The sequence below is a fragment of the Dipteris shenzhenensis genome, chromosome 6 (genome assembly GCF_047967505.1).
Source record: "Dipteris shenzhenensis isolate YYH24624 ecotype China chromosome 6, Dip_SZ_1.0, whole genome shotgun sequence".
NCBI classification, from domain to species: domain Eukaryota; kingdom Viridiplantae; phylum Streptophyta; class Polypodiopsida; order Gleicheniales; family Dipteridaceae; genus Dipteris; species Dipteris shenzhenensis.
In genome coordinates this window covers 3,079,243-3,099,596 of record NC_141601.1, presented here as the reverse complement: position 1 = coordinate 3,099,596, position 20,354 = coordinate 3,079,243, and the positions used below count along the sequence as shown (strand labels likewise).

Genomic DNA, 20,354 nt, shown 5'->3' with positions numbered 1-20,354 from the left:
TTCTCTCACTAACCTCAACATGCATTGCAACAATAAGCATTACTTTCTTGAAACCATAAGGCTTGAGTTTCTCCAGAACATTATCATACCCAAGGAAAGTAGGTCTCTCCTCCTTGCATGCCCCCACTGAGATACATTAGAACAGTTGCAACCCGCTGCCCACCACGCTTGATGTTGAACTGCAAGAAGGCAACATTTAGAACCGATAGAAAATCTCTCTCTCTCTCTCTCTCTCTCTCTCTCTCTCTCTCCAGCCCGTCAGCAGAACCGATAGAAAATATCTCTATCTCTCTCGTCAGCCAGTAAGCCCGTTAGCAGCACGTTTCCTGTCAGCTCATTGCCTCAACCAGCAATCGCAGCCACCAGCTGACAACCAACCCCCCACTGTCATCGTCAACAACAAACCCACCCACCCATAGTTTCTTCAAAAACAGCAAACTAACCCTAACCCCGAGTTGGGCTAAACCCCCAACCCAACCTAGTGGTTAGGTTCAGTTAGGAGGTTGAACAGACAACCAATTATGGACTGGCCTACAAGAAGGCTCAAAACGACCCATCCTTGGGCAACAAGATCATATGGGCTGGCCTTGAGAGAGCTACAATTGGAATTGGCAAAAGTAAAGGCTCGACTTCACATTCTGGAAGGGCCTGGTAATTGATGAGGCTATAAAATCTTGTAAGGATTCCCCCCTACCCTACAACTAGTCTCTACAGTCAAAGATATTGTTCACACATCGAAGTACAAACTGCTAAGGAAGTGATTGTGGCAGTGGGCACCAAAGCAAGTAAGTTCGATATTCAAGCAGAGATTAAAGAACACCAAGCTAGATGTGATAATGCGCTGAGATTAGAATAGGGGGACTCCCAAGAGATTGGTACAAAGAGGAGGACTCGTATAGTGAAATATTGACAAAGATCAAATTAGGCTTGCCCAACATCGAATGGATGGATGATGATGAGCAGGATGATGACAACTCTAGGCCACCTTCTATTACGCACTATAAAGGTCATGCAATCCTTACACTGAAGTCAAAAGATATGCGGAGCAAGCTTCTTCAACAATCTTACAAGCTCAAGGGTACCAAAGTACCGATAGCTGAGGAGCTTACACAAGCTCAACTCAAGAATAAGACAACTGAATTAGCTAAAGTCAAGGCTGCCAAAAAGGATGGAAAATGGGCAGTTTACCGTGAAGGCGTAGCTCTAATCAGAGGGTTTAAATCAAAACCAAAAGACTCTCAGTCTTAAACTGATGTATGGCTGTTTACTCTTTCAGACTATTATGTAGGTACTCTAAATAAATGGGGGGTGCTTTTGCACTTCTTGGGAGCTGCAATGTGCCCTCCCTAAAGCAGATGTACTAAAGGGTTTCTTGCTGTCCCATAGACCTTTTGGTCTCCAGTGGATGTTAATCGACTCTCTCTCTCTCTCTCTCTCTCTCTCTCTCCATAGCTGTGTGTTAGTACCTAAATACAAAAAGAGTCCTCAGTCAATGGGCATGACTCATGAATCATGAGTCATCCTCCTCATCCTCACTCTCACTAACAATGGATGACTCCTCAAATGTATCATCATTTGCTGGAGGTGATGCAACACTGCGACTTGCATTTGCTGGAGGTGGTCCAGCACTGGTACTCACCCTCTCAGAAGATCATGTCGCATGAGATGGAACTGAGATCTCCTCATACAGCATGTAGTATATGTCTCTCTCCTCCTCAGGAATGTTTGGAACGTCCTTGGTTTTGTTGATGTCAATTCTATCTGGATTGAATTGTTATGGCTCAATGGGATTCCCCTTCTGCTCCAGCAATCTCAAATTGTAATGACAAAAAATAAGTGTCTCCAATTGTGCAGTGTAGAGCCTTTTTCTCTTTTTTGTCTAAAAGAGAGCCCAAGTACTCCAATTTCTCTCACATGGGCCAGAACTACAGTCCTGCGACAAAACCTTCATGGCAATGTGTCTCTGCAACTTCAAAGAAGTGCAAATATTCAATGAGAGAGACATAGAAAGCGTACAATGGAAACAACAAAATATGTTACCAAAAGAGATAAGAATCCTACCAATTATGGGGTAGAAATGCCATACTTCTCCCACCAGGAAACTGGCTGCAATTGTGTGTCACAAAGCAAAGCAGGTGGTTTTCCAAACATGGAGATAATATTGCCAAACATGAGACGCTGATCCTCAAGCTTCCTCACAAAATTTACATTACCATCCACCAATGCAGTAATGTACTTTGTCCAACCCTCCTCAAGCTCCTCACACAATGCCTAGCTCTCACTCCTCCACAGAGGATGCAATAAATGTTTGACTACGAGGATTGGCCTATGAAACCATTCCCAACGTGTTCCATATCTGCTTAATGTCATGAACCCTACATAAATGATAAGAGTTCAAAGGTTAAGCATTGCAATTTGCGTAATGGAAAAATAAATAAATATTATGCAGGCACCAAGGCAAAATATGTTTGGTTCCTAGTTAGAGAAGAACCTCTCGGGCTGTAAAATAGTGCAACCATCCAAGGATTCCCCAATCTTGTCCCTGAACTCATATAGAAGCCCAATGGTGCTACCCTCCAAATCTATGAGTCGCAAGACACTATATAGAGGGTTTAGGGCCTTCACCAAGACCTCTACATATCGCCACCAACTGTCTCGCAACACTACCCGAGCAAATGCAATAGACTTGGGTTCATCCCTATCATCCCATGTACACCACTCACAACAGACCACTGTGCATGACAGGCCAAGTTGCACTCTTAGCAACCTCTCCAACATAATAAACATGTATGAAAAGCATGTGGTGGCGGGCTTTAGGAGCTCCAAATCACTCTTTGCCCTGAACATGCTCAAAACCTTTGGCCTCTTGGTGACAAATTTCACCATGCTTGAAGCTGTAGAGGAAAGACGGCTCACCCAATAAAGCTTCCCTATATCTTCCATCAAGAGATCAAGGTTGTGGGCTGCACAAGGTGACCAAACAATCTTAGGAAACTCTTCCTCAAGCATGTGTCTCATAGACACACAATAAGAGCTATTATCGGTAATGGCATGCACGACGTTTTCACGTCCAATTATTTCAATGATACCCTAGCAAATATGAGACCAAATTATAGTCCTGTAACCACAGTTCCTGGCAAGGATACATCAATGGCACGAAGGAACACAATGCCTTTGCATGACAATACGAGTAGATTATATACACTTCTCCTCCTCACATCTGAACAACCATCACACAACAAGGTGCATCCATACTTCTCCCAAGTGATCTTTAATGGTTTCAGCCCCCTCTCCAAAGACGACTCCTCCACTGTCTCACTCAACCTATGCATGAGATTTTCCAAGCAGGCGTGTGCGCAATGTTGAAAGACATCCCACATTGGGTGAACAACTTTGTCAACTGACTAGTTGCCTCCTTCATCGCAGCCTTTGGCATCCCTGTCTTCAAATGCCCTTGCTTATACATATGCAAACTAGTTCTTTTCGCTCGAGGTGCTGAGCTAGCACCACCATCGACAAGCAGCCACATCACTAGCATCTTCCCCCTCCAAGTCCTCTGTAACAGTGCGAGATCTCTTGGACACTGCATTACCCGCATCTTCTCGAATGGCTTCTCAATTTGGGAGATCCTTGACAGGAATTCAAGTTACCTTGGACTTACCATACTTGACCTCAAAAGTAACATTATCCCATAGCGAATCACGAGTTACTTTGCTGCCTGCAAAATCATCCCAAAAAAAAAAAAAAGCCTCAGCCTTAGCTTAAGCCTTACATTTCTGTACGAAGCCTTAGCTTGGGCCCTGCTACTACACTATGTTGAAAGCCTCAGCCTTAGAAGAGTCTTACGCATGCAGCATATGACTCTCTTTTTTCCTATACTGTTTGCAGCTACAAAATACAATGCAGAAGCAGATCCTTCCAAGCAACAAAGCAGCAATGACATCAGAGCATCCTGCAAACAGGAAGATTCGTGCACCTTTTGCAATCTCGATTGCTCTTACAAGTTACCTGATAGGTATTGGTGCCCTCTGCAGATGGGCTGAGCATGCAGCTGGTTGCAACTGTACATATGAACTATGTACGTCCTGTACGGACTGTAGGGATGTACAGACCTGAGCCACTGGAGCTTGCACAAACAAGCTGTACCGCGTGTACGAATGCGGATGTACTGACGATTGAGGATTGACGAGCGGAGCAGATACAGGCGCAGAAATTGATACGAGAAGGTAAAGAAACAAAAATGGGCAATTTTGGGGTTTTCAACACTTATGGTTTTTTTATCGCCCCCGAAACGTGCATTTCAAAAGCGTGACTTGTTCCACTATTTGTGGCACCTCTTCCTGTCTCTCACTGCCAAAGGCTCTTCCGCCTTGCTTTCAGGCCATGCTGTGCCACCCTTTTACCACCCAAGCTGTTCATAGTCTCTAGCGTGGCTGTTCAGCCCACCTTGGGCTTTTTCATAACGCTGTTTTGGGGCTATTTTTTGCTACATCCTAGTGGTTTTTCTACCTTGTCCTCACATCGACGCCCTATCCTTTGTTCTGCCTCTCTTTTGTTAACCTTGGTTCTGCCCTGGGTTGTAACGGCAACTCATCAAGCCAGCCTCCCGATTTGTATATTTTTCACCTTTTCCTTTGCCTTCCTGTTCCTCAACAAAGCTAGCACAGGTTGGTTATTGTTCGGGGTTTGTAATCCAATAGGTGACCACTTGTTCTGGACAAGGGGGCACTCATGGCAATGCCCTCGACATCCTTAGCCATCAGGATCTCCTTCTCCAAAAGAACAAACAGCACAAGCGTGATACCATGTTGAGCGGAGAGAGAAACGCTAGACTTGCTCCCAAAGTAGTGAGTATTATTGATAATACATAGGTATATAAAGTTGAGATCTAGGTTTAGTTAGGTCTACTGCTATTTCATAGATGTCCGGAAGCCTTTGACACAGTGCCGCGTGGGAAAGATTGGAAAAGCTCAAAGTTCCTCAAGAACTCAAAGAAGCCACATACCGACTCTATGAGAAGGTACTCGCTGAGTTAGAAAAGCTGCTAGTGGTGGGTCATGCTCCAAGGCGAAGGCTGCAATAAGAAGTGACATAGAGGTTAAACAAGGCTACCCTCTCTCACCAACACTCTTGGGTCTTTTTATCGCGATGAGTTGGAAGATTGGATGAGAATACACAGCAAGGAAGGGGTTCAGATCGCAGAGTACCTTTTGTTAATGCTTATCTGTAAAGGAGAGAAATAAAAAAGAATAATAACAGTAAGCAAAGCTACGCTTATGTTCTTATCATTACCCAAGCACAAATTACCATCTGGGTTTCAAAAGATTCTGGAAATCTCTTAAGTAAGCCTAGTGCTTACTAAGCTTTGAAATCTCTTGAGTAAGTCCAGTGCTTACTAAGCTTTGAAATTGCAACCAAACAATAAAAACTCTAATAGCAAAAAGAAAGAAACAAAGCCGAAAAAAAAAAAAAAGTGAAGAGAGAGAGAGAGAGAGAGAGAGTAAATTAGGTTAGATTTCCATCACAAGCCAACCTAAACCAGAAGATAATTAAATTGTAAAAGAAGAAGAGAAAAGAAAACAACTAATGTGCTAACTCAAGGGAACAAAGATCAACCAGCATATATATATATATAAACAAATGAAAGACCAATGCAAAAGAAGGAAACAATTATTATCATTATTTTCTAATTAGTTCGTTTATTTCTGTAATATCTCCTGCTGCCCTCCTCCCCCCCCAAGCTCCCTCTTGTCGTAGCTTCCCTCGCCTTCCCCTTTGCCCTCCTTCCTTCTCCCTCTTTCGGCTCTTCCCCCAGTTCTTCCCCCTTACCTAAGCCTCGCCATTGCTGACCCAGCCGTTGCACACCCAGCCCACTGGTTTGGTCGAGGTGTCCAAGGCACATTTTGCAAACCCCCCCTGCCCTCGGGCTCCCCACCAGTTTGCACAAACCATTGGAGCCCCTCGCCCTGTTCGTTCCTCCCCCAAGAGCCCGGGCACATCGCGTTGGCCCTAGGTGCCTGTGGGGCTGGCTTTTTGTGTGCACTCTTTGTTGGTTGTATCAGGTGTTCCTAGGCTTCCTTTCCAGTTCAAAAGGTGACCAGCTCTCCCTTGAGCCTGACAGCCCCACTTGGTTCCCTTGGATAGTTTTTTTCAGGCCTTCTCGTGCAGCTTGCTGGTTCCAGCTTTGAGAGGATCCCTTTTGCTCTCTTTTAGCCAGGCTTCCTAGTATTTGGAGCAGCAGTGAGTTTTCATTAGTTTCTCTCTTTTCTATCCCCCCCGTTCCCTCTTCGCAGCAGTGAGTTTATTGCTTGACTCGGTGAAGAACTTTCTTGTGGCAACCCTTGAATTGGCCAAAAGTGCTCAAATGGTAGAACACTCGACTCGTCATGCCATTAAGGTCATTCTTTCTCCAACAGACAAGCAACAGGTGAAGAAAGCAACCCAATCAAAGCAGTGATAGGCACGATCGAGGGCCTCACTCCTAGGAGGAGCCAAGTGTGCGACTGGATCCAGGCGAGCTTAGCATTAGAAGGTGACAATATCTAGGATGTCATCATCTACGTAGAGGCGTCTTCCTCCTCCAGCTACTCCTTGGCCCTCACTTGCATGTACTTCATTCCCTAGTATCACAGTTTCACAGTAGATGACATGGATTTGACACATCACGTCCCTTTTCTCTCAGGAAGAAAAGTTTGTTTTTTATTTGTTTATTTTATATTTAAAATAATAAAAATAAAATAAGGCAATGGGAGCAAATTCTCTCTCTCTCTCTCTCTCTCTCTCTCTCGTCCATACAACCCGTCACCCGTCAGCAGCCCACCTCTAGTAAGCCCTTTGCCTCAGCCAGCAGTTACCTCAACCAGCAACAAACACACCAACCCTAACCCCGAGTTGGGCTAAACCCCCAACCCAACCTAGGGGTTCAAAAAACAGCCAATTATGTCTGGCCTGCCCTCTCCTCCAAGACCCCCTCAACTCCTTCAACCTCCATTAGGACTCGGTACTCTATAGTTGCAGCCATGACACCCTCTCCTTATGCATGCAATTCCCAACATGAAGGCTCAAAACGACCCATCCTTGGGCAACAGGATCAGATTTTTTATCTGCAGCAGGCAATGAGAGAGCTACGATTGGAACTGGCAAAAGTAGAGGCTCGACTTCACATTCTGGAAAGCCCTCGTAAGCAGGCAGTAATTGATGAGGCTGTAAAATCTTGTAAGGATTCCCCCCCTACCCCGCAGCTAGTCTCTACAGTCAAAGATCTTGTTCACACATCGAAGTACAAACTGCTAAGAAGGAAGTGATTGTGCAGTGGACACCAAAGCAAGTAAGTTCGATATTCAAGCAGAGATTAAAGAACACCAAGCTAGATGTGATAATGCGTTGAGATTAGAATAGGGGGACTCCCAAGAGATTGGTACAAAGAGGAGGACTCGTATAGTGAAATATTGACAAAGATCAAAGCAGGCTTGCCCAACATCGAATGGATGGATGATGATGAGCAGGATGATGACGACCCCAGGCCACCTTCTATTACGCACTATAAAGGTCATGCAATCCTTACACTGAAGTCAAAAGATATGAGGATCAAGCTTCTTCAACAATCTTACAAGCTCAAGGGTACCAAAGTACGGATAGTTGAGGAGCTTACACAAGCTCAACTCAAGAATAAGACAATTGAATTAGCTAAAGTCAAGGCTGTCAGAAAGGATGGAAAATGGGCAGTTTACTATGAAGACGTAGCTCTAATCAGAGAGTTTAAATCAAAACCAAAAGACTCTCAGTCTTAAACTGATGTGTGGCTGTTTACTCTTTCAGACTATTATGTAGGTACTCTAAAATAATGTGGGTTGCTTTTGCACTCCTTGGATGTGCCCTCCCTAAAGCAGAGATGTACTAGAGGGTTTCTTGTTGTCCCATAGACCTTTTGGCTCTCCAGTGGACGTTAATAGACTCTCTCTCTCTCTCTCTCTCTCTCTCTCTACACACACACACACACACACACACACACACATTAACATATATACATATACATATACATATATATACACACATTATTTATTTATTTTTTGGGTGAAAACTTCGATTGATTATATTACAAGAATAGTCACCTCAAAAAAGAGGTGCTAGAAAATACATCAACTGAAGATCTCACTATAAGCCAAATATATATCCTGATCTATCTGGCGAGTCTGCAAGCAATCAAAGAAAGATTGCTGCAAAGAACGCTTAAAGAAAGCAAACAAAAATTGGGATCACTAAAGACTTTACAATTACGGTCTGTCCATAAAGTCCAAAGTGCCCAATAGCGAGTCCAAACAAAGAAAAGATGAAACTTCGGTCACTGTGGTGGATGAAAGCCAAAGAGCCAGAAAAAATTCCCGAAGAGAAGAGTCGGGAATCTCGCTCGTAGCCGCTGTCGAAGAGAATCTAGAAACTGCCGAGAAGACGGGCAATGCCAGAATAAATGAGAAATGGTCTCCTGAAAAGTCAAACACCGATGACATAAAGCAAGAGCAATGTGTCTACGGGCCAGGAACTGTCCAGATGGAAAAATTCCCAGAAGCACTCGCCATAAAAAAACATGTTGCCGAAGTGGAACCTTGTATGTCCAAAGTTCCCGCAGTCCTTTCCTCCACCATTTAGCTGGCCGATTCAATCGCCAAATAGAATTACCCTTTTCAAAAACCCACGGTTGAAGCAAAAGGATTTTGTATAATGCAGACACAGTAATCTAAGATAACCTCAAAGGACGAGAGGAGGACCCAAGGGAAATCAGAGTCCAATCCTCTAATCGATCCTGGAGTTCCAAAGGAGGAATTGGGACCAAAGGTGAAAGCATACAAGTGATTTGTTGCCACAAAGTACGATAATGAGAACCCAAACCATACTGTGTGGCGGGAAGCATAGAGCCATCATCATGAATAACATCAGTAACAGTATTGATCCCTTTAAAAGAAACGGCGAGGCTCCTGTAAAACAAGCGGAGGCTGAAAAACTTTTGACCTGTGAATGCTTTCAGCTCGCAAAGAATTACCCATCAGAGACTGTCGACCATGCCATTCCAAGTGAGACAGAATATGCTTCCAGTCAAGAAGCAATTTGGAGACCATAGGGCAGCCATGCAAAATGCCATCAATGCACCCAAACAAGAAATCCTACTGAGTAGGTTGGCAATGACCAAAAGCAGGAGTACTGATATGTGTGAGTAGTGATTGAATCATGAGAGCCCAGGGCTGATCACCTTTCAGAAATTGCAGCAACATTTTCCCCCTATGAGCAAGGATGTGCACCTGGATATTAGTGATATTCAAACCACAATGCATCTTAGGGGAACAAATTCAATGCACCGAAAGCAGTCTGAGACTTTTTCTGCCATGTTTAGAACACCAAAAGATCTCCATAATGACAGACATAAAGGAATCAAGATCTGCCTTGGTGAACATGATCATAGGCAAATAGAATTGAATATATGCAACAAGTATGGACTGCACTATTCGGAGGCGAACATGTAAAGGCCAAGTTGCCAATTTCCAACATTCAAGCTTTTTTCGAAGCTTGATCAGAACCCAATCCATTTGTTGTCGACGAGTAAGTCCCCAGCCCAAAAGATTTAGGTGATCCAGACCCTGCCAGGAAATTCGTTTTTACCCAAGGGCCAGTTTCAAGTGATCCAGAGTCTGCCAGGAAAATTCGTTTTTACCCAGGGTCCAGTTTCAAGTGATCCACAGCCTGCTAGGGAAACTCGTTTTTACCTAGGGGCCAGTTTCAGGTGATCCAGAGCCTACCAGGGAAATTCGTTTTTACCTAGGGGCCAGTTTCAGGTGATCCAGGGCCTGCGAGGAAATTCGTTTTTACACAGGGGCCAGTTCCAGGTGATCCAAGGCCTGTCAGAGCAAATTGCAATTGATCCAAGAGCCTGTTGCAGGTGGCGATTTCTGCCAGGGTGTCTGTTCCAGTTTGCGATTTGCTTTTGGGCTGTTCCAGATACCTGCGATTCGTTCTAGGGCTGTTCCAAGAGTTCTTGACTTGACCAAGTTGCTCCAAGTGAAATGCGACTTGCTTTTTCAGGCTTTCAGGCTCTGCAAGAGATTTCGACCTGATTTTCTGGAGCTTTCTGGGTATTGTGATTGGTTTTGGTAACTTTCCAGGCGTGGGTGCTCATTTCTAAGCTGCTCTTAGGCTTGTGCCAGGGCAGAATCAGCTGATCTCCGGAGGATCTAGGGTTTTTCAGCCTAGGTGACCTTTCTTCTATGGATTCCGGGTAGAAGAAGGCTTGTCTTTGCCTGCCTTTGCTGTTCCCTGATTGGTTGCTGGCTAGTTATTGCATTTGGGTTTCTTTCCTCGCGAAGAAGGGTTGATTTATGATGTTTGGTAGTGGCCAGGGAGGCTATAGATTGAGGCAACCCGCTGGGAAGAGTTTGGTTGTTTGATTGCACCAGAGTTTAGCTGTTGAGGGCTTTGTCTTGCAGTTGTTCAGCCGTGTTTGGCTGGTTGGGCACTTGGTTGTGCGATCGCAGGTGTGGCTCAGACAGTGGATGTTATTGGGGTCTCTGTTGCATACTTTGGTTGGCTGAGGATACAGGATTGTCTAGTGATTGGATGCCATTCACCGTTTGAAGTTGAGCAGGGAAATTACAGGGTGGGCTGGACGCGGAGTATGCGGGCGTTGGTTTTGCCTATGGTGCAACTTCCCACAAACCTTTGTAATCAGCCGCTTGGCTTCACATGAATGTTAAATAAATACCGCAAGGGGCGCCAACGTTTGGGGCCAATCAGTGTCTTGTTTCTGAGTAGGAGCGCTCTAACGTTGTTGAGACTGGTTTCAGAATCTGTAGCCACTAGATGATCATGTATTGCTGCATAGGATGACTAGCAATAGCATACAGTAAGGCACTAAGGGGACAGCCCTGACGAACCGAACTACGAAGAGTCCATTCTTTCGAGATGTCTCCAAAAAGAATACAAGCAGCATTGCTATCCCTGTAGAGCCAATAAATAACCTGTTGCATTTTTATTCCAAAGCCCAAGGATCGCATTGTTTGCGAGATGAACTCCCATTAAGCTGTGTCAAAAGCTTTGGCAATGTCAATCTGTAAGGATAAAACATCCTATTGTGTGTACTTGGCATATTCAATCCCAACATAAGCATTGGCAATATTTTCCATGATGTGCCTACGAAGAACAAAACCATATTGAGAAGGATGCAGCCCATCATGCACATAGCCTTTGATACGGTCAACAAGCATTTTAGCTATGACCTTATAAATGACTGGCATAAGCGTGATTGGTCTTCAATCAGTGATAAATTCAGAAATCTGCTTCTTAGGAAGAAGCTTTACTAGTCCCTTTTTCCATGACAAGGGCATTTGCTGATTTTCCCAAGCTGAATTAGCCATTTGCAGGAGAGGGGATTTGAGGCTATCCCAAAAAGCAAGAAAGAATTCAACAGTGAGGCCATCCCATCCTGGAGATTTCCATCTACCATAGGATTTAACTGCATCTGACAATTCCCGTTCAGTGAAGGAGAGTTCCAACTCCAAGGCCTGAGCTTGAGAAAGAATTGGATGGACATGCTGTAAAAGAAGCTGACGTGCACATAAAATCTTAGGAGAAGGAAAGTTCACATGCCCAAAATGGGAAGAGAAGTGCTGCACGCAAAAATCAGCAAGTTCAGAGCGAGATGATAACCAAGAACCATGAGGCATCCGGGCCCAACAAATGTTTGCAGCCTGTCATTTGTAATGCAAACTTTTGAGAAATTGCTTCGAAGAGCAGCCTTTATCCAAAAAAGCCCTTTGTCAAGATTGGGTTTCCCATTTAGCAAGCTTTCTTCGATCATTTGATTAGAGACAGAATTTGGCCTGACATAATTGCATGCTTTCATCAGAAGACAAAGGCCGAAGGTGACTAAGCTTAGTCAGACTCTGGCAAGTGAGTTTAGCATGCACAACAGTCTCCCGTGTGGCGCATAAATGATTTACCATAGTCCCCAATTACAACTTGCATTCTAGCAACAAAAGCTTGCCATGCATAATCCAGATCAAAGAGCATCTGAGAAGAGAGAGGCTGAATGGCATCAGAAACCATAGCTTGAAAATCAGCATGTTCGAGATAACTGTTATTCACCAACATAAGCCTTCTGCAAGGCACTCTGTCCTCTGGAAAGTCATGCATGGAGAGCCTCAACCAAAGAGGGGCATGAGCAGAATACGTGAAGGCATGATCAACCCAAAGTTGACAAGTAAAGGCACCACAATGCTGCGGATCAACCTGATACCATCTATCCAGGCGTGCCTGATAGGAAGATTGAGCATTGTGTTGTATAGCCCGGGAGTGTGGGCTGTAATTTCTTCCATAGATCCACCAAACGCAGCTGAACCAAAAAGTCAAACCATGCCTGCTATTCAGAAGTTAACATATGAGTGGCCCGAAGTATTATCTCTCAGTTGCGGAGCATTGTTGAAATCACCACAGATGAATGCAAAGTGTCTCCCCGGATAATTATGCATGGCATGCCAAATCGAAAGCTTGACCATTGGAAGATTACGGGGGAAAAACTCATGCAAATTCAAATATTTCTCCTTGAGACAGGCATTGCATAATAATCCATCTACCATGGCGATCATCGAAAGCCACAACGGACTAAAGATCATGCCTCACCAAAAAAGCCACTCCAGAGAGAGAGTACTCTCCAGCATAGAAAATGTCATAACCAGCAAAATGTCCTGTGTGACCAGCATACATGTGCTGATTATGTTCCTGCAAAGCCACTATGTCTAGCTACAATTGTCTGATATAAATCCACACAAGTTTCCACTTTCTACGATCACACAAACCCTATACATTGAGTGTAACACATTTGATGTGGTCAAACATATTTACAGCTATGGGATAGTCATACACAGCAATAAACAAACTGACTATGTCTGCATATACCTAGATGAATCCAGGAACATTCCCAAACTCATCCTCTAAAAACACAACATAGTGCAGTTTCAATCTCACGAGAGTCACTCATAAGATTGAAAACCATAAACTCCATCACGCGTAGCAAGGACTAGCTACTATGACATCCCCACTGACGTCATCAGTGCCCAAAAATGGGTATAGACCATAGTATAAAAGTATGCTCTCACACATATAAATCCACACACCCACACATACTTGAGCATCCATTTATACAAAGTCTTTGTACTGAGTTCCTGTCGGCACTTCGGAGGTGAAGGGCAAACTCAGCCATGACTATGTCTGCATCTCCACCTCAATATCTGGACCTCTACCCTGAGAAGAGGAATCAGCCTAAGGGGAAGACAATAGAGCAGCAAATTCCTCTTCTGGAAAGAGGGTACGATTGGCAGTGACTACAGCCCAAGTCAAACCAATGCCAGAGTTTTCAGCTGGTGTCTTGGCCTGTGAAGATGCACCATTCCACATCCTAGATGGCAGAGGTCTCCTAGGAGAGAGAACTTTGCGAGGAGTTTGCCATCCGTCATCCAAATTTTTACCCTTTACCTAAGACGGAGAGGCCAAGGGCATAGGAAGAGGAGCAATAGCATTCAAGACAGCCGGAGCTTTACCTTTGTCTTGAACAACAAATAATTGTTTTACCCCTTTGTTTTGGACTACCGAAGGGGCATTGGCATTCCGATTCTGAGGCGGAACCATTTCAGTTTGTACTCGCATTCTGGGAGCTTGGGAAGGGCATTGTGAAGCCATATGCCCAAATTCCTTGCATTCAAAGCAAGCACCTGCAAACAGCCCCCATTTCAGCTTGTAAAAAGCACTGCCCATGGAAACATTATTCACGATAACTGAATAAGAAGCCAGTGTGGGATTGTCTGTGTCCCACAAAATGCAAAAGCGATTCGAATCGACATTTGGTCTTGGTGGACAGATCACCTTACCAAGAGAAGCTGGAATTTTCGGTGCCATACACTGAGGAAAATCCACAACTTCTACCCATACAAGGCAGCGATGCCAAATCAATGCCTGATAATCCCTGATAGGAGACTAGGGCAATACATGGACCATCTGTTGGCCATAGAAGAGCGGGGAGTACTCCAGCAAAATCTGTCTGTGCTCTTCATCAACCGTTATCACTTCAAAAAAACCCCTCGCTGCATAATGCACTTTCTTTACATAGCAACCACCCAAGGTTCTAGTCAACCAATTGCCAACATCTGTAGCAACAGACATCCGTCCCGGAAAGAAAACAATCATGGCATGTTTGGCATAATCCTTCACTAGGTCGAAGATATCATCTACCTCAATCATGATACCTGAGGTAGGAATCGGACCATTCCAACTTTTCATTGTATCCTCAAAACCCTCATGCATTACTTCAGAAACCAGCTGAGCCTCTGTAGAGGCATGTAGAGGGTCATCCTGACCCATTGCCTGCTTTTGTTTTTTGCTCTAAATCGATCTTTCTTTGTGAAAGGTCTTCTCATAAGGGCAATCCGCCATTGTAGCACAAGGAGAGAAGGAACAAAAAGCAGGACAAGAGAAGAAAGGAGGATAACTAGAAAGAAAAAACTGTATGGAGAAAAGAAAGGACAAAGTATAGTACAGACAGACAAGCACAAAAAACAGTACGGACGGGCCTGACAGGAAACGTACGGGCGGGCCTGACAGAAAACGTATGGCCTAACTAAAAACGAACAGACGGGCCTGACAGAAAACGAACGGACGGGCGTACGGCCTGACAGAAAACGTACAGACGTACCAACCAAAGGAAAGGAAACCGTACAGAAGCTGAACAAAGGAAAACCCACACACACACACACATGTATACATATAGATGCATATATACATATAAATATATATATATACATATATACATATATATACATATAAATATAGATATGTGTGTGTGTGTGTGTGTGTGTGGGGAGAGAGAGAGAGAGAGAGAGAGAGAGAGAGAGAGAGAACTAAACTAAACAAAACAAGTATAGAACAAAGCTAAGAACTAAAATGAAAATGGGCTATGAAGCTCCTACTTTGGATTTTAATACTATGTTCAAGGATTCTAAACATACCCAAAACCAAAATTCCAAAGATATAACGACTGCAACGAAGACAGAGTGGAGTTCCTTCATTTCTTTTCTTGTATTATAGCCTTTTCTAAGAAGTAATAGAATTAAGTGAGAGATAATGCACTCTTACTTGTGCAAAGACAAGACAACCTATAGGATTGGAAAGTAAACACTTCATATTTAGCCACATCAGAGATGTTTGAGTCAATGTGGGGCATTTTGTATGATATTCGGCATATCATACTCAGCTTGTTGTCGTTTATCATAAATATCAACTTCTAAAACTAAAGGTGATTGAGTAATGCTAAGATCCAAGAAACTATAATAGCTTCCACTAGTTGTGCAATTAAGTTCACAAAACTCTCGAGAATAAATTCCTCCACCAAAAGAGTATGGATCTTTGTACATAATGTCTTTAAAGTTTGGAACGTCTAGGACAAATAAGTCATCTATGAATCTCCTAACCTAACTAAGTTATGAAGAACTACTAGAGATCAATCGCAGCATAAACTCAAATTCAGAAGTAAAAAGGTAGAAGTTTGCTAAAAAAACAGCACAAGTAGTGCCCACTGGACAGCACAGCTTTATTGAAATAAAGAGTGTCCTCGAGTTATGAACAAATTATCTAGAAGGTATTTTAACCGACAAACGACATCTTCAGCAACAACAACTTTTATGCACCTTTTCTTTTTTAAATCAAGATCTTGCTTTTTAGATTGCATCCAACAAAGTCAAAATGCAAGGCTGATTTTTCAACTCTTAAAACTTTGCATCTATCGTTTTCATATCTATAATAGAAAACTTGAGAAACAAGCTTTCCTATTCATGACTTCAAACATTCCAAGTCTATCTTAGTATGGAGTGTAGTAAAATCAAATGTTTCAAGCAAGATTGGAGTACACTTCTCTTCTACACTCCAATAGGAGTTGAAAAACTTTGACTGGTACAACTCCCACTTTGATTGGTCCAGTGGAGCATCAGCCTCTCTCAACAGTTTCTCCAGCGTTCATGGAGACAGTTGATAAAATGGCCTTGAAGCAATAACTCAACCACTTTGAGACATTAATTAGAGAAGTCTTACAAGCCGCAGCGATGAACCTAGGTTTCTTAGGATGTTTATGAAACTTCCAAGCTGCATAGACATAAGGAAGACTTGGACAGAAATGAACCCGAAAGATTTGCAAAAGTTATGATGTTTCAAAATCAAATCCCTCTGAGGTATAGTACAACTAGCATACATCTTTGCTGCACAGTTAACCTCTCCCAATAGGGATTGCAAATAAAACTTTTTACAAGTGAAGACAAAATTACTTAAAGCATCTGTCTACATAAGAAATCACTAAACTTTTGCTGGAATTTATGCAAAGATACTGAAGAGAGAGAGCTACAACCCTCAAAGCTGCGAACCAAATAAACTTTCTTTAGTATCAGAGTATAGATTTCCAATGTGATACGAGACCGGACCCCCAAAGCTCTTCTACTTGAATAGTAAAATTTGAGACTCTGTTCTTTATGTCTTTTGCTAGGCATGAATCCAAAGAAGAAGAAGAAGATTTTGTGCCTTTTAAGAAATAATCCCTTTCAAAGGCAGTAGGCAGGACAGAAGTATCAGGCAGTATCAACATGTCCTAAAGCAAATCAAGGAAAGGAGCAAATTTTTTACTAGTACACCAACAAGGGCTACTAAGAATGGCTAGCTTTCCATACGTTGCAAGGTTTCTACCAATGTCAAGCCTAATCAAAGGCCTTTTGTCCTAACAATTTCATGTTTTTCCAAGCAACCACAGGATGCTTCCAAACTCCTCACTCTCAATGAGAAAGAGCACTCATAACATGAGGTGATGCAAAGCGTTCCTGCATTAGCTTCAGCGTGCAACCGAAAGACCATTTCTTCACAAAGCATTTCAAACGAACTTCTTCATAAGTGAAAAATATCTCCCTCTCTCTTCTCTCTCTCTACACAATAAAAGGGCCCAGAAACAACATGGGCTGGACCTCCCCCCGTAGGATTCGTTATTTCAGATGAAAAAATGAGAGTACAAAGCTTCTGCAGCCTGAAGGCCGATACCATTACATGACAGTTTCCGAGTACATGAAAGATGGAAATCCCAACGTGGTAGACTAATCCTAGTCTCTGTGGACATCCCCACCAAGCAACCGGTGCACATCAAATAAAAGTACTCTAGTTGGTCGAGGTCCATCCTCTTTGACCATGGTTAAGAACCTTGACCAAGGTCAAAATACTTTGCCCTAGTCAAATCTCTCTAGCCGTAGTCAACACAAATACTCTGGTTGACCATAGTCAGCCCTCTTGGCCTAAACCAAGTCTCCTAGACCGAAGTCAAGCATACTTGATCGAAGTCAAGTATCTTTGACTAATTAAAAGAACTTTTTGACCATAATTGAAATAAATAAAGAACCTTTTGACTATGGTCAAATAAGAGGTTAACTTGTATATTGACTTGGAATATTTAAAACTTGGTGACAGATGACTTTAATTTAGAACTTCAACCCACCTCATCAAGGCAAGGAGAAGTAAATATAGTGATCATAAGCTCTTTTCCTAGGATGGGAACGCTTTTCAAGGTAGGAACTTGAGACTTTAGAAATTTCTATAGCCATAATTTCAAGTGAAAGCTAATGTTGATTCCTTAAATGAAGATCTTGACAAGAGAAGCTTTCTAAAGTATATAGGAGTTTAAAAAGGACCTTAATATTATATCTTTCAAGAATAAAAAACCTTCAACCCAAAAGCATAAGTTGATCCAAGCACCGTAACCTTCTCTTATAGTCTCTATATGCAAAAAATATAATGTTTGAGGAGTAAGGAGAATCACAAGAAACATGATCTATCGGTCTACAAGTAGATGCAATGTTTCTAATTGAACATGATGCATCATTTTAGAAGTAGATGCAACATTTCTATTAGGGGAATGGGAACAAGTAATGGGAATCACATTTGCTCCCACATTTGACTAGATTACGACGATGAGGAGATACATTCCACTCTGATCCTAAACCTTTCTAATGGGGCAACCCAAGGGGTTTGCGATTGAGGAGGCTATGAATCAAGGCTCGGGGGATGGCGTGTCCAATCCCCCCTCCCATTCTACTGGCAATCTTAAAGGGCCTTTAGTCGCGGCAATGGGCGGCCAGCCCTAGCAAGGTGGCCCATCGTTTTGTCTGCTGCCTAGGCAATGCCCTTGTAAGAATGAAACCTCGACCGCCTACCTGAAGACACCACCTTCCAAGGTGTCTAGTAACAAGTCCTCGGAAAGAGTGTTCAAGTCGTCCACAATCAATCCAACCTTTGAGACTCCATCATCAAAGAGTATCGAGGCTGATGTAGTCGAAGTCTCTAGAACAACATTGAAGCAAGACCCAATGGACGACAAAATAGGATTCTACTCCTTGGAGAGGCTTGCGAAGTGTAGCATAATGGGATATCCTGGAACATGATGCATCCTCTATTTTGTTCTCCTTGGGGAGGCTTGGGAAGCGTAGTATAATAGGATATCTCAAAACATGAAGCATCCTTTCCGTGTCATCCAATGTTGAACCATGGTGGCTTTCCAACATGAGATCTTCAACTCAGGTTCGCTCCCCAAATTACTAGCCCAAGGTTGGATTTTCTTGATCTTAAAAGGGGAGACTGAGTAGACATTTGCCAGTGGCCCCTAACCGCATTACTGGACACAGCCTATAAGATCTTAGCCAAGGTATTGAGCTTGTGGCTCCGTCCCCACCTCCTCGACATCATCCATGCTACTTAGATAGCTTTTGTTCAAGAGAGGAACATCCTGGACAACATCTTTACTTTTGGGAAGGCTGTAGATTGGGCACGGGAGGATGCCCAACCTCTCACTATTCACTTGATGGATTTCGATAAAGCTTATAGCAAGGACGATTAGACTTTCTTGGAGGGCACTATGCTAGGTTAGGCTTTTCAAACCAATGTGCATGAGGGATCTCCGCCCTTTATGTAGCCACCTCCATCCAGGTTCTCATTAGGGGGAACTGTTAGAATTATAGATATAATTCAGTAGTGACCAATGTAATATAATAAGCTAGTTAGGGGCACTTTTCCCTCTTTAAGAGGTTTTTCCCCCTAACCGCAGTTAGTTCACTAACTATGGTTAGTGACTACTAAGGTTTTGTCACTAGGACAAAACCTTATCTTTCCTTCAGTGTGTTGTACTCTTACTCTCTTCTATTGCAACTAAGCTTTCAGCTTCCAAGCTTCCAGCTCTCACACTCTCTCTTGCTCTCTCTCACTCACTCTCTACTCACATTTGGTATCAGAGCAGTTCAAGAGCTTCGGGCTCCTTACTCCCTTCAATGCCAGCCCTTTGCCTCAAGCTTCAGCCTGCATAAACTCGTCCGTACAGTCCGTACGACTGTACGGAATCCTGACGTACAATGCCGTACAGTCTCCGTACTGCCTCCGTACAGCTCCCGTAAAAACTCCGTACAGTTTCCGTGCAGCGCCGTACAGCTGACGTACAGTTTTCGTACAGCGCCGTACAGATCGCCGTACCTGCGTCGTTTCTCCCCGTACAGATTCGCCGTACAACGTAGTACAACGTGTATTGTACCTGTCATCGTACCTACGTTCCATACCTGTTGCAACTGTACTTGCGTCACCTTCCGTACGTAGTTGTACCTGCAGCTATCGGTGTACTTGCGTGTACACACTGTACAACAGGTAGTTGTACCTGTTTTCGTACAGGTTCCTCATTTCGTACACCTTGTCATCACCGTACGGTTCTGCGTCATCAGTACTTTGTCGTACATCCGCACGTGTGGCATATTTGTACCTGCAGATCCGTACAGGATTTCCTTCATCTGCAGGTTCACAGTTACTTGCAAAGCAAACATTGCAGATAGATCTGCAAATTTGGGGCTTTTGTTCAGAAATTGCAAATTTGGGGCTTTTGGTGAATTTGCCCCTCTCTGATTGCAATTTCAAGCACGAAATTTGGGGCTTTCAGTTCTGCAGTACAATTTCTTGAAGAAATTTGGGGATTTTGTGATTACACTGCAATTTTGCAGTAAAATTTGGGGCTTTTGCAGACAGAGCGCAACTCTTACAACAGTTGGGGCTTTTGTTCAATTTGCCCCGTTCCGGTTGCAATTTCAGGCCTATTTTGGGGCTTTTGTGTTGGGAAAGCATTTTTTGGAGTATTCAGTTCATACTACCTTTCTTGGAGTGTTTGAAGCACTTTTGGCAGATTTTGGAGAGTTTTTGATGCTTGGACAGATTTCTGACAATGCAAGTACAGAAATCTAAGTTGCATTTACAGCCCTTGCTTGGCT

At 43.3% G+C, this 20,354-nt stretch overlaps 1 protein-coding gene across 1 annotated transcript in view; it reads right to left on the bottom strand.

Annotated features, from left to right (window-relative positions):
- LOC147900645 (prolyl 4-hydroxylase 1) overlaps positions 1–20,354 on the bottom strand; it is an 87,165-nt gene that overhangs the window by 12,760 nt on the left and 54,051 nt on the right. Inside the window, exon 9 of the mRNA XM_087375863.1 lies at positions 90–179. Within this exon, the coding sequence (XP_087231989.1) occupies positions 90–179 (90 nt within the window). The remainder of the gene's footprint in view (positions 1–89; positions 180–20,354) is intronic.